Genomic DNA, 15,619 nt, shown 5'->3' with positions numbered 1-15,619 from the left:
ATTCTTTACCATAAAAAAAAAAAAATACTTGAAAATTGATTTAAATTGTCAGGAAAGAAGAGGAAGGAATTTAAAAGGTAAAAGGGTATATGTGTTTAAAATGTCCTAAAATCATTTTTAAGGTTGTATTTTTTCCCTAAAATTGTCTTTTTGAAAGTTATAAGAACCAAAGTAAAAAAATAAATGAATTTATCTAATTTAAACAAGTGAAGACCAAGTTTTTAAAATATTTTCTTGGATTTTCAAATTCTATTTGAATTTTGTCTCTCTTAGAATTAAAAATGTCCAGCAAAGCGAGACCAGCTTGCTAGTAAATAAATACAATGTAAAAAAATAGAGGCAGCTCACTGGTAAGTGCTGCTATTTGAGCTATTTTTAGAACAGGCCAGCGGGCGACTCATTTGGTCCTTTTGGGCTACCTGCTGCCCGCGGACACCGCGTTGGAGACCCCTGCTCTAAACTGTTCCCACCTTGTTCATTCCCACTTGTTTGTCCTTCAAATTAATTAGCCGCCTGCCATTCATTATTCATGACGTGCCAACATTCATAATTCAGCATCAAGTCAGGTGCGGAGGGAAGCCAAAGTCAGGTGACCCCCAACTTCCCTCGTGACAGTACCCCCCCCCCAAAGGGGATTCTGAGGTGCGCGTACTAATGACAGTGATGAGGGGAGACCACGTCTGACAGGCGAGGGTCAAAGTGCGTACCCCAAAGCGTGCATGCATTAATTTCCATGGCGGGGAAGACCCCTTCCTGTCGGGGCGGGGAAAAAAAAGGCGGGGCATTTTTGGAGAGCTGATGTCACACATGTGCTTGCAGCCTGGAAATGTTGTGATGTCACACAAGTGCTTGCAGCTTATAAGCGTCGGTGAACGCGGAGAGAGAGCCGGGCAGGCACACTTCTGGACTGACTGCACCACAACTCTGTCAGGTAAGTACTTTGTTTTCTCTTAAAACTACTTCTCATTTCTCTCTACCCTTCCCTCTGACCTCTGTGGTCGGTGCCATCATGCTGTGCCACATCATTGCCGATACTGGATTGGAAAAAAACATGTGGGGCTAGCATTTTACTGTAATAAATATTTTTTTTAACGTCATATTCCATTGCATGAATCATTTCCATAGAAGAAGTACAAAAAAAGGAAATACCTGGTAATTACTACACATATATTATTTTAATACCACTTTATTGTGAAGAAATGTTGCCATGAAATAAATAAAAATTAATTGGCATTGTAAAATATTACTGTCTGCCGTACAATTACATACATTTTTTTTATTTATTATTCTGTATGAATCTTTTCACACAGAAAAAGTTTATACAGTACAAAGGTTATGTCATGAATTTTTAATATGTTCCATTTAATCTATATCTTGGGAATAATGTCTCTCATAATTTAGTCAGGAAATAAATAAAACAGTTTATTGACTCATTAAAGATGACATTCTGTTAAATAAAAAGTCTAAATAAATAATTTTTACACGGGAAAATATGGATGAATACTACATAAAACATGTCATGAATATGTAACATTTCAAAATGTATAATGTCTCAAAAGTCTGCCATGAAATGAAAAAAAAAAAGTTTATTAGTCATATAAAATACTATTTTCCGTCATGTTAATTCCATGAATTTATATAAACATTTTCTATGTATAATTTTTAGAATATGTGAACATTATGTCATTTTATAATGAATAATATATGTGATTATATTGTGAATTATTTTCTTAAAATGTTGCCATGAAATAAATAAAACAGTTTATTGGCATTGTGAAATATTACTGTCTGCCATGCAATTACATACATTTTTTTTTTAAATTCTGTATGAATATTTTCACACAGAAAAAGTATATACAGTACAAAAATGTTGTTATGAATTTGTAATATGTTCCAATTAATCTATATCTTGTGAATAATAAATGGAAGGATGATACTTTTTCGTCACTTATTGTTTGTCCTTGGTACACTAATGTGTATATTTTAGGCCATTGGTTCTTTGTTTTATTTTTGCAAAAATGTATACAGTATATCTATTTTTATATTGCTATTTTTATCTTTGGTATGAAAATTATTATGTAACAACATTTATTAGTATTTTTTGGTTCTTTGTTGTTGCTATTTTTGTATTATGACAATTTATTATTGGATCATGTTGTACTGCATTTTAATCGTTTGTTCTGTGGTTGTGTGATGTTTTTTGCCTGGACCCCAGGAAGAATAGTCTCCACTGCGGTGTGGACTAGTGGGGATCCTAATAAACTAAAACTAAAATAAACTAAATAATGTCTCTCATAATTTAGTCAGGAAATAAATAAAACAGTTTATTGACTCATTAAAGATGACATTGTATTAAATAAAAAGTCTAAATAAACAATTTTTACACGGGAAAATATGGATGAATACTGTATAAAACGTATGTCATGGATATGTAACATTTTACAATTTATAATGTCTCAAAACTCTGCCATAAAATTAAAAAAAAATGTTTATTGGTCATGTAAAATACTACTTTCCGTCATATAAATTCCATGAATTTATATAAATATTTTCTATGAATAATTTTTTGAATATGGGTGAATATTATGTCAAGACTTTGTAATATTTTATAATGAATAATAAATATGATTATATGGTGAATTATTTTCTTAAAATGTTGCCATAAAATAAATAAAACAGTTTATTGATCGTGTCAAATATTACATTCTGCCATACTATTATATACATTTATTTAAAAAAAATATTCTGTATGAATCTTTTCACACAGAAAAAGTATATACAGTACAAAGGTTATGTCATGAATTTTTAATATGTTCCATTTAATCTATATCTTGTGAATAATGTTTCTCATAATTTAGTCAGGAAATAAATAAAACAGTTTATTGACTCATTAAAGATGACATTCTATTAAATAAAAAGTCTAAATAAATAATTTTTACACGGGAAAATATGGATGAATACTACATAAAACTTATGTCATGAATATGTAACATTTTACAATTTATAATGTCTCAAAAGCCTGCCATGAAATAATAAAAACAGTTTATTGATCGTGTCAAATATTACATCCTGCCATACAAATAATATTCATTTATATAAATAGGCTGTATAAATCATTTAACACAGAAAAAAATAATAATGAATACTAGATCAAGGTTATGTCATGAATTTGTAATATTTTACAATTAATATATTGAAATGAAACAAAGATTTGATTGGGCATGCACTTAAAAATGACATTCAATTGTATGGTCATGAATAGTTGAACAGTACTACTAACTACCATTCATGACTAGTTGAACAATACTACTAACTACCATTCATGAATAGTTGAACAATACTACTAACTACCATTCATGAATAGTTGAACTGTACTACCAACTACATTGCATGAATAGTTAAACAGTACTACTAACTACCATTCATACATTGAACAGTACTACTAACTACCATTCATGACTAGTTGAACAATACTACTAACTACCATTCATGAATAGTTGAACAATACTACTAACTACCATTCATGAATAGTTGAACAGTACTACCAACTACATTTCATGAATAGTTGAACAGTACTACTAACTACCATTCATGACTAGTTGAACAGTACTACTAACTGTCATTCATGAATAGTTGAACATAACTACTAACTGCCATTCATGACTAGTTTAATAGTACTACTAACTGCCATTCATGACTAGTTGAACACCACTACAAACTAACATTCATGAATAGTTGAACGGTACTACTAACTGCCATTCATGAATAGGTGAACCGTACTACTAACTACCATTCATGAATAGTTGAACAGTACTACTAACTGCCATTCATGAACAGTTCTACTAACTACCATACATGAATAGGTGAACTGTACTACTAACTACCATTCATGAATAGTTGAACACTACTACTAACTACCATTCATGACTAGTTGAACAGTACTACTAATTACCATTCATGACTACCTGAACAGTACTACTGCCATTCATGACTAGTTGAACATTACTACTAACTGCCATTCATGAATAGTTGAACAGTACTACTAACTACTATTAATGAATAGTTGAACACTACTACTAACTACCATTCATGAATAGTTGAACATTACTACTAACTGCCATTCATGAATAGTTGAACAGTACTACTAACTACTATTAATGAATAGTTGAACACTACTACTAGCTACCATTCATGAATAGTTGAACAGTACTACTAACTACTATTAATGAATAGTTGAACAGTACTACTAACTACCATTCATAAATAGTTGAACAGTACTACTGACTACCATTCCTAATTAATTGAACAGTACTACTAACTACCATTCATGAATAGTTGAACAGTACTACTAACTACCATTCACGAATAGTTGGTCATTTTTGTAATATTCTTCATGACTTTTGATAATCAGTATTTGATTGAAGTTGTGTGTAAAATGTCCACATTTCTTCCATTTTTCTTTTCTCTAAATGATGACTTCATGTTGTCGACATGCATTAACTGACTTTTATTAAAGTTGAATAGTTCTGTGGCTTAAAAGAGGATTGACTTGGTTGAATAAATACATTTTCAATGAGAAATGAAAAGTGACACTGCTGTATGCTATTATTCTTACAGTAATATTCACTTCAACATGTTTTCCCTGCAGATAAGCACCATGTATCACCTGAGGGTACCTGCGCTCCTGCTACTGCTGCTTGTGCTGCTGCACTGCACTGCTGCCGCCCCCCGACACAGGTGAGCACTTCTAATAGTCCTGGTAGTCCCCTTTTACACAACCTCCTGGGTAGTTTCATGCCAGACACAGGTGAGCGATCCTAATAGTCCTGATAGTCCCCTTTTAAACAACCTCCTGAGGAGTTTCATGCCAGACACAGGTGAGCACTTCTAATAGTCCTAATAGTCCCCTTTTACACAACCTCTTGGGTGTCAAGAATTGGACTATGAGGTGGTTGTTTTCCCGAGATGCAAGGGAACTTGGACCGGAGATGGCGTGAAGGTAAAGACATCTTTTATTTTAACACAATAACTGCAAAAAAAAGGCAAACAAAAGGCGCGCACAATGGCAGAACAAAAACTTGGCTATGGAAACAAACACTTGCACTATGGCATAAACTATAGACATAACTACAAAACACTTACTGTGACGAGAACAAGGGTATGAGAAAAAAGCAGCATGGATATCATGGGTGCAAGAGGTGATGTTGCCAGGACGAACAACAGAAACGGACAGGCTTAAATAGCAGTGACATGATAAGAAAAAACAGGTGTGAGACATGACAACAGGTGAAAACTAATGAGTTGTCATGGTAACAAAACAAACCAGGAAGTGCAAAAACCGGAACTGAGTGTCAAAAAAACAAAACATAATCACACAGACATGACACTGGGCAGTTTCATGCCAGACACAGGCGAGCACTTCTAATAGTCCTAATAGTTCCCTTTTACACAAACTATTGTCCCCTTTCAAACCACCTCCGGTCCCCTTTTACACAACCTCCTGAGCAGTTTCATGCCAGACACAGGTGAACACTTCTAATAGTCCTAATAGTTCCCTTTTACCAAACTCTTGTCCCCTTTTACACAACCTCCTGGGCAGTTTCATGCCAGACACAGGTGAGCACTTATAATAGTCCTAATAGTTCCCTTTTACACAAACTAGTGTCCCCTTTCAAAAAACCTCATGTCCCCTTTTACACAACCTCCTGGGCAGTTTTATACCAGACACAGGTGAGCACTTCTAATAGTCCTAATAGTCCTGTTTGACACAACCCCCTGTCCCCTTTTACACAACCTCCAGGGAAGTTTCATACCAGACATAGGTGAGCACTTCTGATAGTCCTAATAGTCCTGTTTGAAACAACCTCCTGTCCCCTTTTACACAACCTCCTGGGCAGTTTTATACCAGACACAGGTGAGCACTTCTAATAGTCCTAATAGTCCTGTTTGACACAACCTCCTGTCCCTTTTTACACAACCTCCTGGGCAGTTTCATGCCAGACACAGGTGAGCACTTCTAATAGTCCTAATAGTCCCCTTTTACACAACCACCTGAGCAGTTTCATGCCAGACACAGGTGAGCACCTCTAATAGTCCTAATAGTCCCCTTTTACACAACCTCCTGGGCAGTTTCATGCCAGACACAGGTGAGGCCTTCTAATAGTCCTAATAGTCCCCTTTTACACAACCTCCTGGGCAGTTTCAAACCAGGCACAGGTGAGCACATCTGATAGTCCTAATAGTCCTGTTTGACACAACCTCCTGTCCCATTTCACACAAGCTCCTGGGCAGGTTGATAACAGACACGTGGGCTACAAATATGGACTAGATTGTGCTCATCCGATGGGAAAGTGCGGCGAGAGATTGAGCGACTGCTTTGAAAAGGCCATTTTGCCTTCTCTCCTAAGACCATTGTCGACATCATCATCCCTCTAACAGCAGCGACATCATCATCCCTCTAACAGCAGCGACATCATCACCCGTCTAACAGCACTTCTCTTTCCTGATGCAGACACTTCAGCTCCAGCTCATTTGGCCGAGAGGAGAGCCTCTTGCCAGATGACGCCACGCCCAACTTCCTGCTCTCCAAAAACCTCTTTGGGCTCATGGCCACACGGTCGCAGCGCGGCCTGGCCGCTAGAAACAGGTGGCGTATACAGTCCTGGTCAAAAGTCTTTGTACACTTGGAAACAACATCATGTCATGGCTGTCTTGAGATTACAATCCTTTCTGACGTCACACGGACAAAGATAAGACCTTCTGGAGGAAATGGAGCAGTTTGGCCACAATACCCAGCAATATAAGTTGAGGCTTTTAATCCCAGGAACACCATTCCTACCGTCAAGCATGGTGGTGGTAGTATTATGCTCTGGGCATGTTTTGCTGCCAATGGAACTGCTGCTTTAAATGGGACAATGAAAAATGAGGATTAGCTCCAAATTGTTCAGGACAAGCTAAAATCATCAGGGTGGAGGTTGGGTCAAAAGTGGTAAAGGAACGGGTGAATCAGGCTGGAGTGAAGGTTTTGGTGTGGACAATGCTGAAGAAACAAGTCCATGTCAGAAAAGCAAAACATTTAGCTGAACTGCAGGAATTTTGTGGTGAGAAATGTAAGCAGAAGCTTGTGGATGGCTACCAAAAGCGCCTTATTGCAGGTAAACTGTCAGGCTCGCCACTTTCCTGTTTTTAGTTCCTGTCAGCGCTCTTATTTTGTCTGTTTCCTTTTTTTTTTCCCCCTGTGCGCTGTTTTCCCTCAGCTGTGGCCGATTGGCACCTGGCCACACCTGGTCTCAATCAGCCCGCTCCTATTTGAACCTGTTTTGTCCTCCAGGCGAGCGCTGGATTATTGTCTTGTCGATGTCACTTCTTGTCGCTCTTGTCGTGTCGTGTCATATCTTTGCAGCGTAGCGGTAAGCTATATTTCGTTAGATGTTTGTAGCTTACTGTTTTTCGTTCCCTGCTTCCAAGTTTGTTTTCATATTATAAGTACGACTTCTGTTTCCCTGCGATGAGGTGGCGACTTGTCCAGGGTGTGCCCCGCCTTCCGACCGATTGTAGCTGAGATAGGCGCCAGCGCCCCCCGCGACCCCGAAAGGGAATACGCGGTATGAAATGGATGGATGGATGGACTTCTGTTTCCAGCTCGATACCTGCTTGCTCCCACGCTAAGCCGTTATGTTTGTTATCCGCCCACGTGCGCGCTTTTTTTTTGTACCCTTTGTTTGTTTTTGTCTGAGTCTTTAAATTAAATCATGTTTTCTTACTCCATGCCTGCCTCCATCTCTGCATCTTGGGGTTCGTCACAAAAAAACTCTGACATAAACTTGCCAAGGGACATGTAAGCAAATATTAACATTGCTGTACGTATACTTTTGATTGCTCACATATTTGGTACAGCCATAATAAAATCATAAAAGAAGCAAACTTCATGAATGTTTCTAGTGAGCAACAAGTATGTGCTCCAATCCCTACATTTCGGTCAGAGTTTGTTTGTGACGAACCCCAAGATGCAGAGAAGGAGGCAGGCATTTTGCAGGTAAACATGTTTTAATTAAAATAATAGAAAAAGAACAAATAAAAGGGGTACAACACAAAGCGCGCACGAGGCGGATAACAAACTAAGAGAGTTAGCATGGGAGCTAGAAAACAAAAGGAACTTAGCATGGAAGCTAGCAAGAATCGAACAGGAAACAGAAGTTGTACAGGTAATATAAAAACAAACTTGGAAGCAGGGAACAAAAGGCAGTAAGCTAAAACGCTGCATAGACAAGACAAGATACGACACGATGCGACAAGAGCGACAACGGCATGACAATACAATAATCCAGCACCCGACTGGAGGACAAAACAGGTTCAAATAGGAGCGGGCTGATTGACACCAGGTGTGGCCAGGTGCCAATCAGCTGCGGCTGTGGTGAAAACAGGAAACAGACAAAATAAGAGCGCTGACAGGAACTAAAAACAGGAAATAATAAAGACACAGAGGAAACCAAGACAAATGCAGAGGAAAAACACTAAAACACAAACAAACTGTCAGGAGAAAGCCTGACGATTACAAAGAAATAAGAAATGATTGGAAAGTCCTGACAGCTATAGTACGTACTTTTTTGACCAGGACTGTGAGTTCATGTCCAAACTGTGTGTTTTACTTCTTTTATGTGGTCTTGGCAGCCATCCAGTGGAGAAAAGGAAGTGCAAGACGGCCACCTGTGTCACGCAGAGGTTAGCAGACTTCCTGGTGCGCTCCAGTAATACCATAGGGACGGTGTACGCTCCCACCAACGTGGGCTCGGCCGCCTACGGCAAGAGGGAGCTACCGGGCCACTACCTGCCCCTCTAGTGGCGTCCATCGCCTACCAACTCTAACCCCATGTTTACTTTCCCCTTCACTTTTCTTTCTTTTGTTTGGGCTGCTGCTTGACAGTAACATGCTCTGGCAATAAAATTATTAAGATAAACAAAGTGTGAAGCCATACAACATTCCATGTTTGTAATAAAGTCTTCAACTTGATCAACAACCGAGGTGTTTGATCCACATGTTTGCATGAGGGTGCACAAGAAGAACATGGACTCACATGTAAAGCAGGGTTCTAATTCAAGCTGATTCCAGATGGATCCTAATTTTAGGACAATTGATTTAAAAAAACAAAACAAAACAAAAACTAATATTAATATATATATGACTATATGTATATATATATATGGAGTTGGAGTACTCCCTAAATATCTTATCTTTAGTTGAACAATGAACCTGTATGTCCCATCTGGGGAGGGTGGGGGTTGTTTGCGGATTCAAGAAGTAGTCTCTTCCCGTTTGAATGTTAGATCAACTTGGGCAATGCGATTTGAATGTGTTGTTCATAGAGTGGTCTCCCAAAGCTTTGGAATAAAATGTCAGAATACCTACTCTTTCTGGGATTCATTTAGAATCAGCTTATGTGTCATCGAAAGAACTTGGGGGTGACCAGCAGTTAAATTACCAGAAGGAGGAACACCTGGTCAAAACGCAACAATATATATATATATGTATATATATATATATATATATATATATATATATATATATATATATATATATATATATATATATATATATGTATAGATATAGATATATATACATATATATATATATATATATGTACTGTATATATATATATCTATATATATATATATATATATATATATATATATGTATATATATATATCTATATATATATATAGATAGATATATATACATATATATATATATATATATATATATATATATATATATATATATATATATATATATATATATATATATATATATATATATATATATAAGGAGAGCAAATAGGACGATGAAAAATGAGGATTAGCTCCAAATTATTCAGGACAAGCTAAAATCATCAGGGGGAAGGTTGGGTCTTGGGCCCAGTTGGGTGTTCCAACAGGACAATGACCCCAAACACACCTCAAAAGCGGTAAAGGAATGGCTAAATCAGGCTAGAATGAAGGTTTTAGAATGGCCTTCCCAAAGTCCTGACTTGATAATAATAATGATAATATATTTTATTTGTAGAAAGCACTTTACTTTGAGTAAACAACCTCAAAGTGCTACAGTGTATTAAAACAATTGTTGTGGTACATGCGGAGTCTGCGGGTCTACTCAGAGGACCCGCCGACAGCGCACCCGGACACGCCCCCGCTCACGCTGATCGCAGCACGCCCACGCAACTTCAAGCCTGCAGACGATCAGTCAACCTGCACACCTGTGACTGATGACGTTAAGCTGTATAAAGGGACCAGTGGACCCAAGGATCAGGGGGGAACTTAGTTCTCATATGGTGAACAGTAACCGTCTTGTTTCCTCTCCGGGGCTTGACTTGTCCCTTGTCTTCTCCCGTGTCCCCGCAGTACCCTCCGTCGCCTTCTTCCTCTGATTGCCTCCTTTGTTCCTCGACTCCTCGCTTGCCTCCGTACAACGACGACTCGCTCCTGCCTTTCGACCCTGCCTAGGCCCTTGTACTTCCCTGCCTGCCTCGCCCTTGTCTGACAGCACCGCGTCTCCAACACTTATGGTAAAACGCTCCAATTAAATACTTCACATAGTCTTACACCATACGCACTCTTGGGTTTTTGACACAAACCATTCTATAGTTTATTAGTATTGTCTATTACTACTATTATTATATATATATATTTACTTTATATATTTTAAATCTCTGTACACTACTGCCACCTGGTGTCAGTTTGCCGTTATTCCTCTTGTTAAACCATAACAAATATAAAAAAAATAAGAATAAAAACTAGAACAGTACAACAGCTAGAACTAGTATGCATAGATCTATAAAAATGCTTTTTTTAAAAGATGTTTTTTTCAAGCCTTTCTTAAAAAAATCCACAGTCTGTGGTGCCCTCAGGTGGTCAGGGAGAGCATTCCACAGGCTGGGAGTGGCAGAGCTTAAACATGTGGACAATGCTGAAGAAACATGTCCATGTCAGAAAAGCAAAACATTTAGCTGAAATGCAGCAATTTTGTCAAGAGGAGTGTCATTATTGCCATCAAACACATTTATTAAAATTGACATTTTGAGGGAACTATGTTGAACATGTTTGTGTTAACTGTCTGTTGAACAACAATGCAATTATAACTTTTCCAATACACTCGTCATCTCCGCTTGTTGTACAAAAATGATGTATTGAAGACTTTTGACCTGATTTAGTTATATATATTAATTTAGAAATAGATTTGAGGCCAACACTATTGGAAGAATGTGCAAAAAAAAACAGGTTGTTCAGGTAGCTAACATTAAATGTTATTTATAATAGTTTGGGTTTAGGTCAGGGTGCATTTATTTGTACAGCAAAAATCTTCAAATAGACACTCCTGCCCCAAAGTGCTTTACTGATTAAACATAGAAAAGTAAAAGGTAGAATAATTCAATAAAAAATAATAAAAATCACAAGAATTACATAATATTCTATAAATAAAATACAGCTATACAAACAAATGAAAAAATAGTAAAAACTAAATAAGCATTAAAAGGGATGAATTGAATGAAAATGCACTGTATTGATGCATATAATAGTATATAGTACCACATGTCCTTCTAAGTGGTTGGTAATGTTGCAAAAAGGTGTGTTATGTCAGGATGACTTCCTGCTATGCTTATGCAGAGTAGCCTAATGGCCACTGAGGGTGGGATGACGCACAATACCAACCTGTGTTGGATTACCAGTGACCTGACCTTCTGCGACACGTGACATCTATACTCCCATACCTCGCTAAAACCGACATAAAAGGCTTCTCCAAAAATGAACAAGTGCCAGCTTTTGCTGATGAATCAATGACGGGATGCAGCCATTATGCGGCAAGCGCACAACAGGGATCATGTCAAGATCCGTGGATTACTTCATGCAAAAATCGCAAATAGCATTTGCACTTCAGACGCCATCCGGCGTGGAAGTGTTTATCACCGAGCTAATGGAGGCTGATGGAATGGTTTGTGTCTATTTCACCACCCCATTAATCTGCGACATTACGGTGCAATTGTCATCGGAAATCAAACAATGGGAGTTCCTCACCACCGCAATTGTAAAAAATGATTGTCAAATGCAAACAACTGTAGCTGCATTTAGATAATACCTTTACCTATTTAAAGCTCCTATTACATTACATCTGATATATATATATATATATATATATATATATATATATGTGTATGTGTGTGTATATATGTATATTTATATATATGTGTGTATATATGTATATATATGTGTGTGTATATATATGTATATGTATGTATATATATGTGTATGTATGTGTGTATATATATATATATATATATATATATATATATATATATATATATATATATATATATTGTGACAGTCTCCTGCCGTCGTTGCGCGGGTTCAATGGACCACCCAGGCAGGACATACTTTTGAGCAGGTTTGACTTCTTTATTTTTCAATAAATGATAAATGGGTTGTACTTGTATAGCGCTTTTCTACTTTTGAGGTACTCAAAGCGCTTTGACACTACTTCCACATTTACCCATTCACACACACATTCACACACTGATGGAGGGAGCTGCCATGCAAGGCGTTAACCAGCACCCATCAGAAGCAAGGGTGAAGTGTCTTGCTCAGGACACAACGGACATGACGAGGTTGGCACTAGGTGGGGATTGAACCAGGGACCCTCGGGTTGCGTTCGGTCACTCTTCCACTACGCCACACCGGTCTGCTTTTCAGCCGCCGTCGAAGTCATTCTCGTCTTGCGCTCTGTGTTGCTCTCGCTTCTCATCCGCTGCGGACTCTCCTCCTTCCTCCTCTATCTCTCCTCCTTCTCCCCTTTTACACAGTGTCAGGAGAAATGTTAATCGTTTCCCGGTGTGTGAGCCATGCACCTGAATTCGATTGCGGCGGCGTCACTCCCGGCACGCCCCGCCTCTCCGCCGCATTCTCCGCCTCCTTGTTGCCATCTTGGGCAGGGTTGTCTGCTGCGCCTCTCCACATATATATATATATATATATATATATATATATATATATATATATATATATACACACATATATACTATTGTGGGATCACACTCCTCAGCCTTCTCGGTAAGGTCTATTCAGGTGTACTGGAGAGGAGGCTACGCCAGATAGTCGAAGCTCGGATTCAGGAGGAACAATGTGGTTTTCGTCCTGGTCGTGGAACTGTGGACCAGCTCTATACTCTGGGCAGGGTCCTTGAGGGTGCATGGGAGTTTGCCCAACCAGTCTACATGTGCTTTGTGGACTTGGAGAAGGCATTCGACCGTGTCCCACGGGAAGTCCTATGGGGAGTACTCAGAGAGTATGGGGTATGGGACTGTCTTGTGCGTACTGGTGCGTCAAAAACTTAGCTGAGGGCCGCAAATGGCCCTTGGTCCATACCTTGGATACCCCTGGTCCAGTGGTTCTCAACCTTTTTTCAGTGAACATTTTTTTAATTCAAGTACCCCCTAATCAGAGCAAAGAATTTTTGGTTGAAAAAAAGAGATAAAGCAGTAAAATAGAGCACTATGTCATCAGTTTCTGATTCATTAAATTGTATAACAGTGCAAAATATTGCTCATTTGTAGTGGTCTTTTTTTAACTATTTGGAAAAAAAGATAGAAAAATAACTAAAAAACTTGTTGAAAAATAAACAAGTGATTAAATTATAAATAAAGATTTCTACATGTAGAAATAATCATCAACTTAAAGTGCCCTCTTTGGGGATTGTAATAGAGATCCATCTGTATTCATGATCTTAATCCTAAACATATCTTCACAAAAAATTTTTTTTTTTAACATATTTATGGAACATGTCCACAAAAAATCTAGCTGTCAACACTGAATATTGCATTGTTGTATTTCTTTTCACAGTTTATGAACTTATATTAATATTTTGTTGAAGTATTATTCAATAAATATATTCATAAAGGATTGTTGAATTGTTGCTATTTTTAGAATATTTAAAAAAAAAATCTCACGTACCCCTTGGCATACATTCAAGTACCCCCAGGGGTACGCGCACCCCCATTTGAGAACCAATGCCCTGGTCTATCCCAGTGGTCCCCAACCACCGGGCCGCAGAATAATTTTTTTATTAAAAAAAATAAAATAAAAATAAAATAAAAAAATATTTATTTTTTATTATTATTATTTTTTAATTAAATCAACATAAAAAACACAATATACACTTACAAATAATGCACCAACCACAAAAAAACTCCACTTTTCATGACTAAACGTCCCTTTTTCATGACAAAGAAGAAATCAATCAATCAATCAATGTTTACTTATATAGCCCTAAATCACTAGTGTCTCAAAGGGCTGCACAAACCACAACACAAACCACAACCACATCCTCGGTAGGCCCACATAAGGGCAAGGAAAACTCACACCCAGTGGGACGTCGGTGACAATAATGATCCAGTGGGACGTCGCGTCGGTGATAATGATGACTATGAGAACCTTGGAGAGGAGGAAAGCAATGGATGTCGAGCGGGTTCAACATGATACTGTGTAAGTTCAATCCATAATGGATCCACACAGTCGCGAGATGCCAGTCCAAAGCGGATCCAACACAGCAGCGAGAGTCCCGTTCACAGCGGAGCCAGCAGGAAACCATCCCAAGCGGAGGCGGATCAGCAGCGCAGAGATGTCCCCAGCCGATACACAGGCAAGCAGTATATGGCCACCGGATCGGACCGGACCCCCTCCACAAGGGAGAGTGGGACATAGGAGAAAATAGAAAAGAAACGGCAGATCAACTGGTCTAAAAAGGAAGTCTATTTAAAGGCTAGAGTATACAAATGAGTTTTAAGGTGAGACTTAAATGCTTCTACTGAGGTGGCATCTCGAACTGAGGGCATTCCAGAGTACTGGAGCCCGAAATGAAAACGCTCTATAGCCCGCAGACTTTTTTTGGGCTTTGGGAATCACTAATAAGCCAGAGTCCTTTGAATGCAGATTTCTTGCCGGGACATATGGTACAATACAATCGGCAAGATAGGATGGAGCTAGACCGTGTAGTATTTTATACGTAAGTAGTAAAACCTTAAAGTCACATCTTAAGTGCACAGGAAGCCAGTGCAGGTGAGCCAGTACAGGCGTAATGTGATCAAACGTTCTTGTTCTTGTCAAAAGTCTAGCAGCCGCATTTTGTACCAACTGTAATCTTTTAATGCTAGACATGGGGAGACCCGAAAATAATACGTTACAGTAGTCGAGGCGAGACATAACAAACGCATGGATAATGATCTCAGCGTCTTTAGTTGACAAAATGGAGCGAATTTTAGCGATATTACGGAGATGAAAGAAGGCCGTTTTAGTAACGCTTTTAATGTGTGACTCAAAGGAGAGAGTTGGGTCGAAGATAATACCCAGATTCTTTACCGTGTCGCCTTGTTTAATTGTTTGGTTGTCAAATGTTAGAGTTGTATTATTAAATAGAGGTCGGTGTCTGGCAGGACCGATAATCAGCAATTCCGTTTTTTTGGCGTCGAGTTGCAAAAAGTTAGCGGACATCCATTGTTTAATTTCATTAAGACACGCCAAAAAAACGGGACAAATTATTAAGCGTTGACCGGTCCGCGGATACAAAAAGGTTGGGGAC

General features: G+C 38.2%; 1 protein-coding gene across 1 annotated transcript; it reads left to right on the top strand.

Annotated features, from left to right (window-relative positions):
* Nucleotides 1–820: 820 nt before the first annotated feature.
* LOC133559925 (islet amyloid polypeptide) lies at nucleotides 821–8,998 on the top strand. The gene is made up of 4 exons (XM_061911919.1): nucleotides 821–931; nucleotides 4,649–4,737; nucleotides 6,512–6,646; nucleotides 8,671–8,998. The coding sequence occupies exons 2-4, from the start codon at nucleotides 4,658–4,660 to the stop codon at nucleotides 8,837–8,839; spliced, it is 384 nt and encodes a 127-aa protein (XP_061767903.1). The 5' UTR covers nucleotides 821–931; nucleotides 4,649–4,657; the 3' UTR covers nucleotides 8,840–8,998.
* Nucleotides 8,999–15,619: the final 6,621 nt, after the last annotated feature.

Source organism: Nerophis ophidion, linkage group LG10, assembly GCF_033978795.1.
Source record: "Nerophis ophidion isolate RoL-2023_Sa linkage group LG10, RoL_Noph_v1.0, whole genome shotgun sequence".
Lineage (NCBI taxonomy): Eukaryota > Metazoa > Chordata > Actinopteri > Syngnathiformes > Syngnathidae > Nerophis > Nerophis ophidion.
This window is presented reverse-complemented; position numbering and strand designations above follow the sequence as displayed.

What these genes read in the sequence shown, in the direction of transcription:
- LOC133559925 (XM_061911919.1), top strand. Translation starts at nt 4,658, where the DNA reads ATGTATCACCTGAGGGTACCTGCGCTCCTGCTACTGCTGCTTGTGCTG. An exon ending in GCTGCCGCCCCCCGACACAG is followed by an intron (nt 4,738 to 6,511) that starts GTGAGCACTTCT and finishes TTCCTGATGCAG; the next exon opens with ACACTTCAGCTCCAGCTCAT. An exon ending in GGCCTGGCCGCTAGAAACAG is followed by an intron (nt 6,647 to 8,670) that starts GTGGCGTATACA and finishes TGGTCTTGGCAG; the next exon opens with CCATCCAGTGGAGAAAAGGA.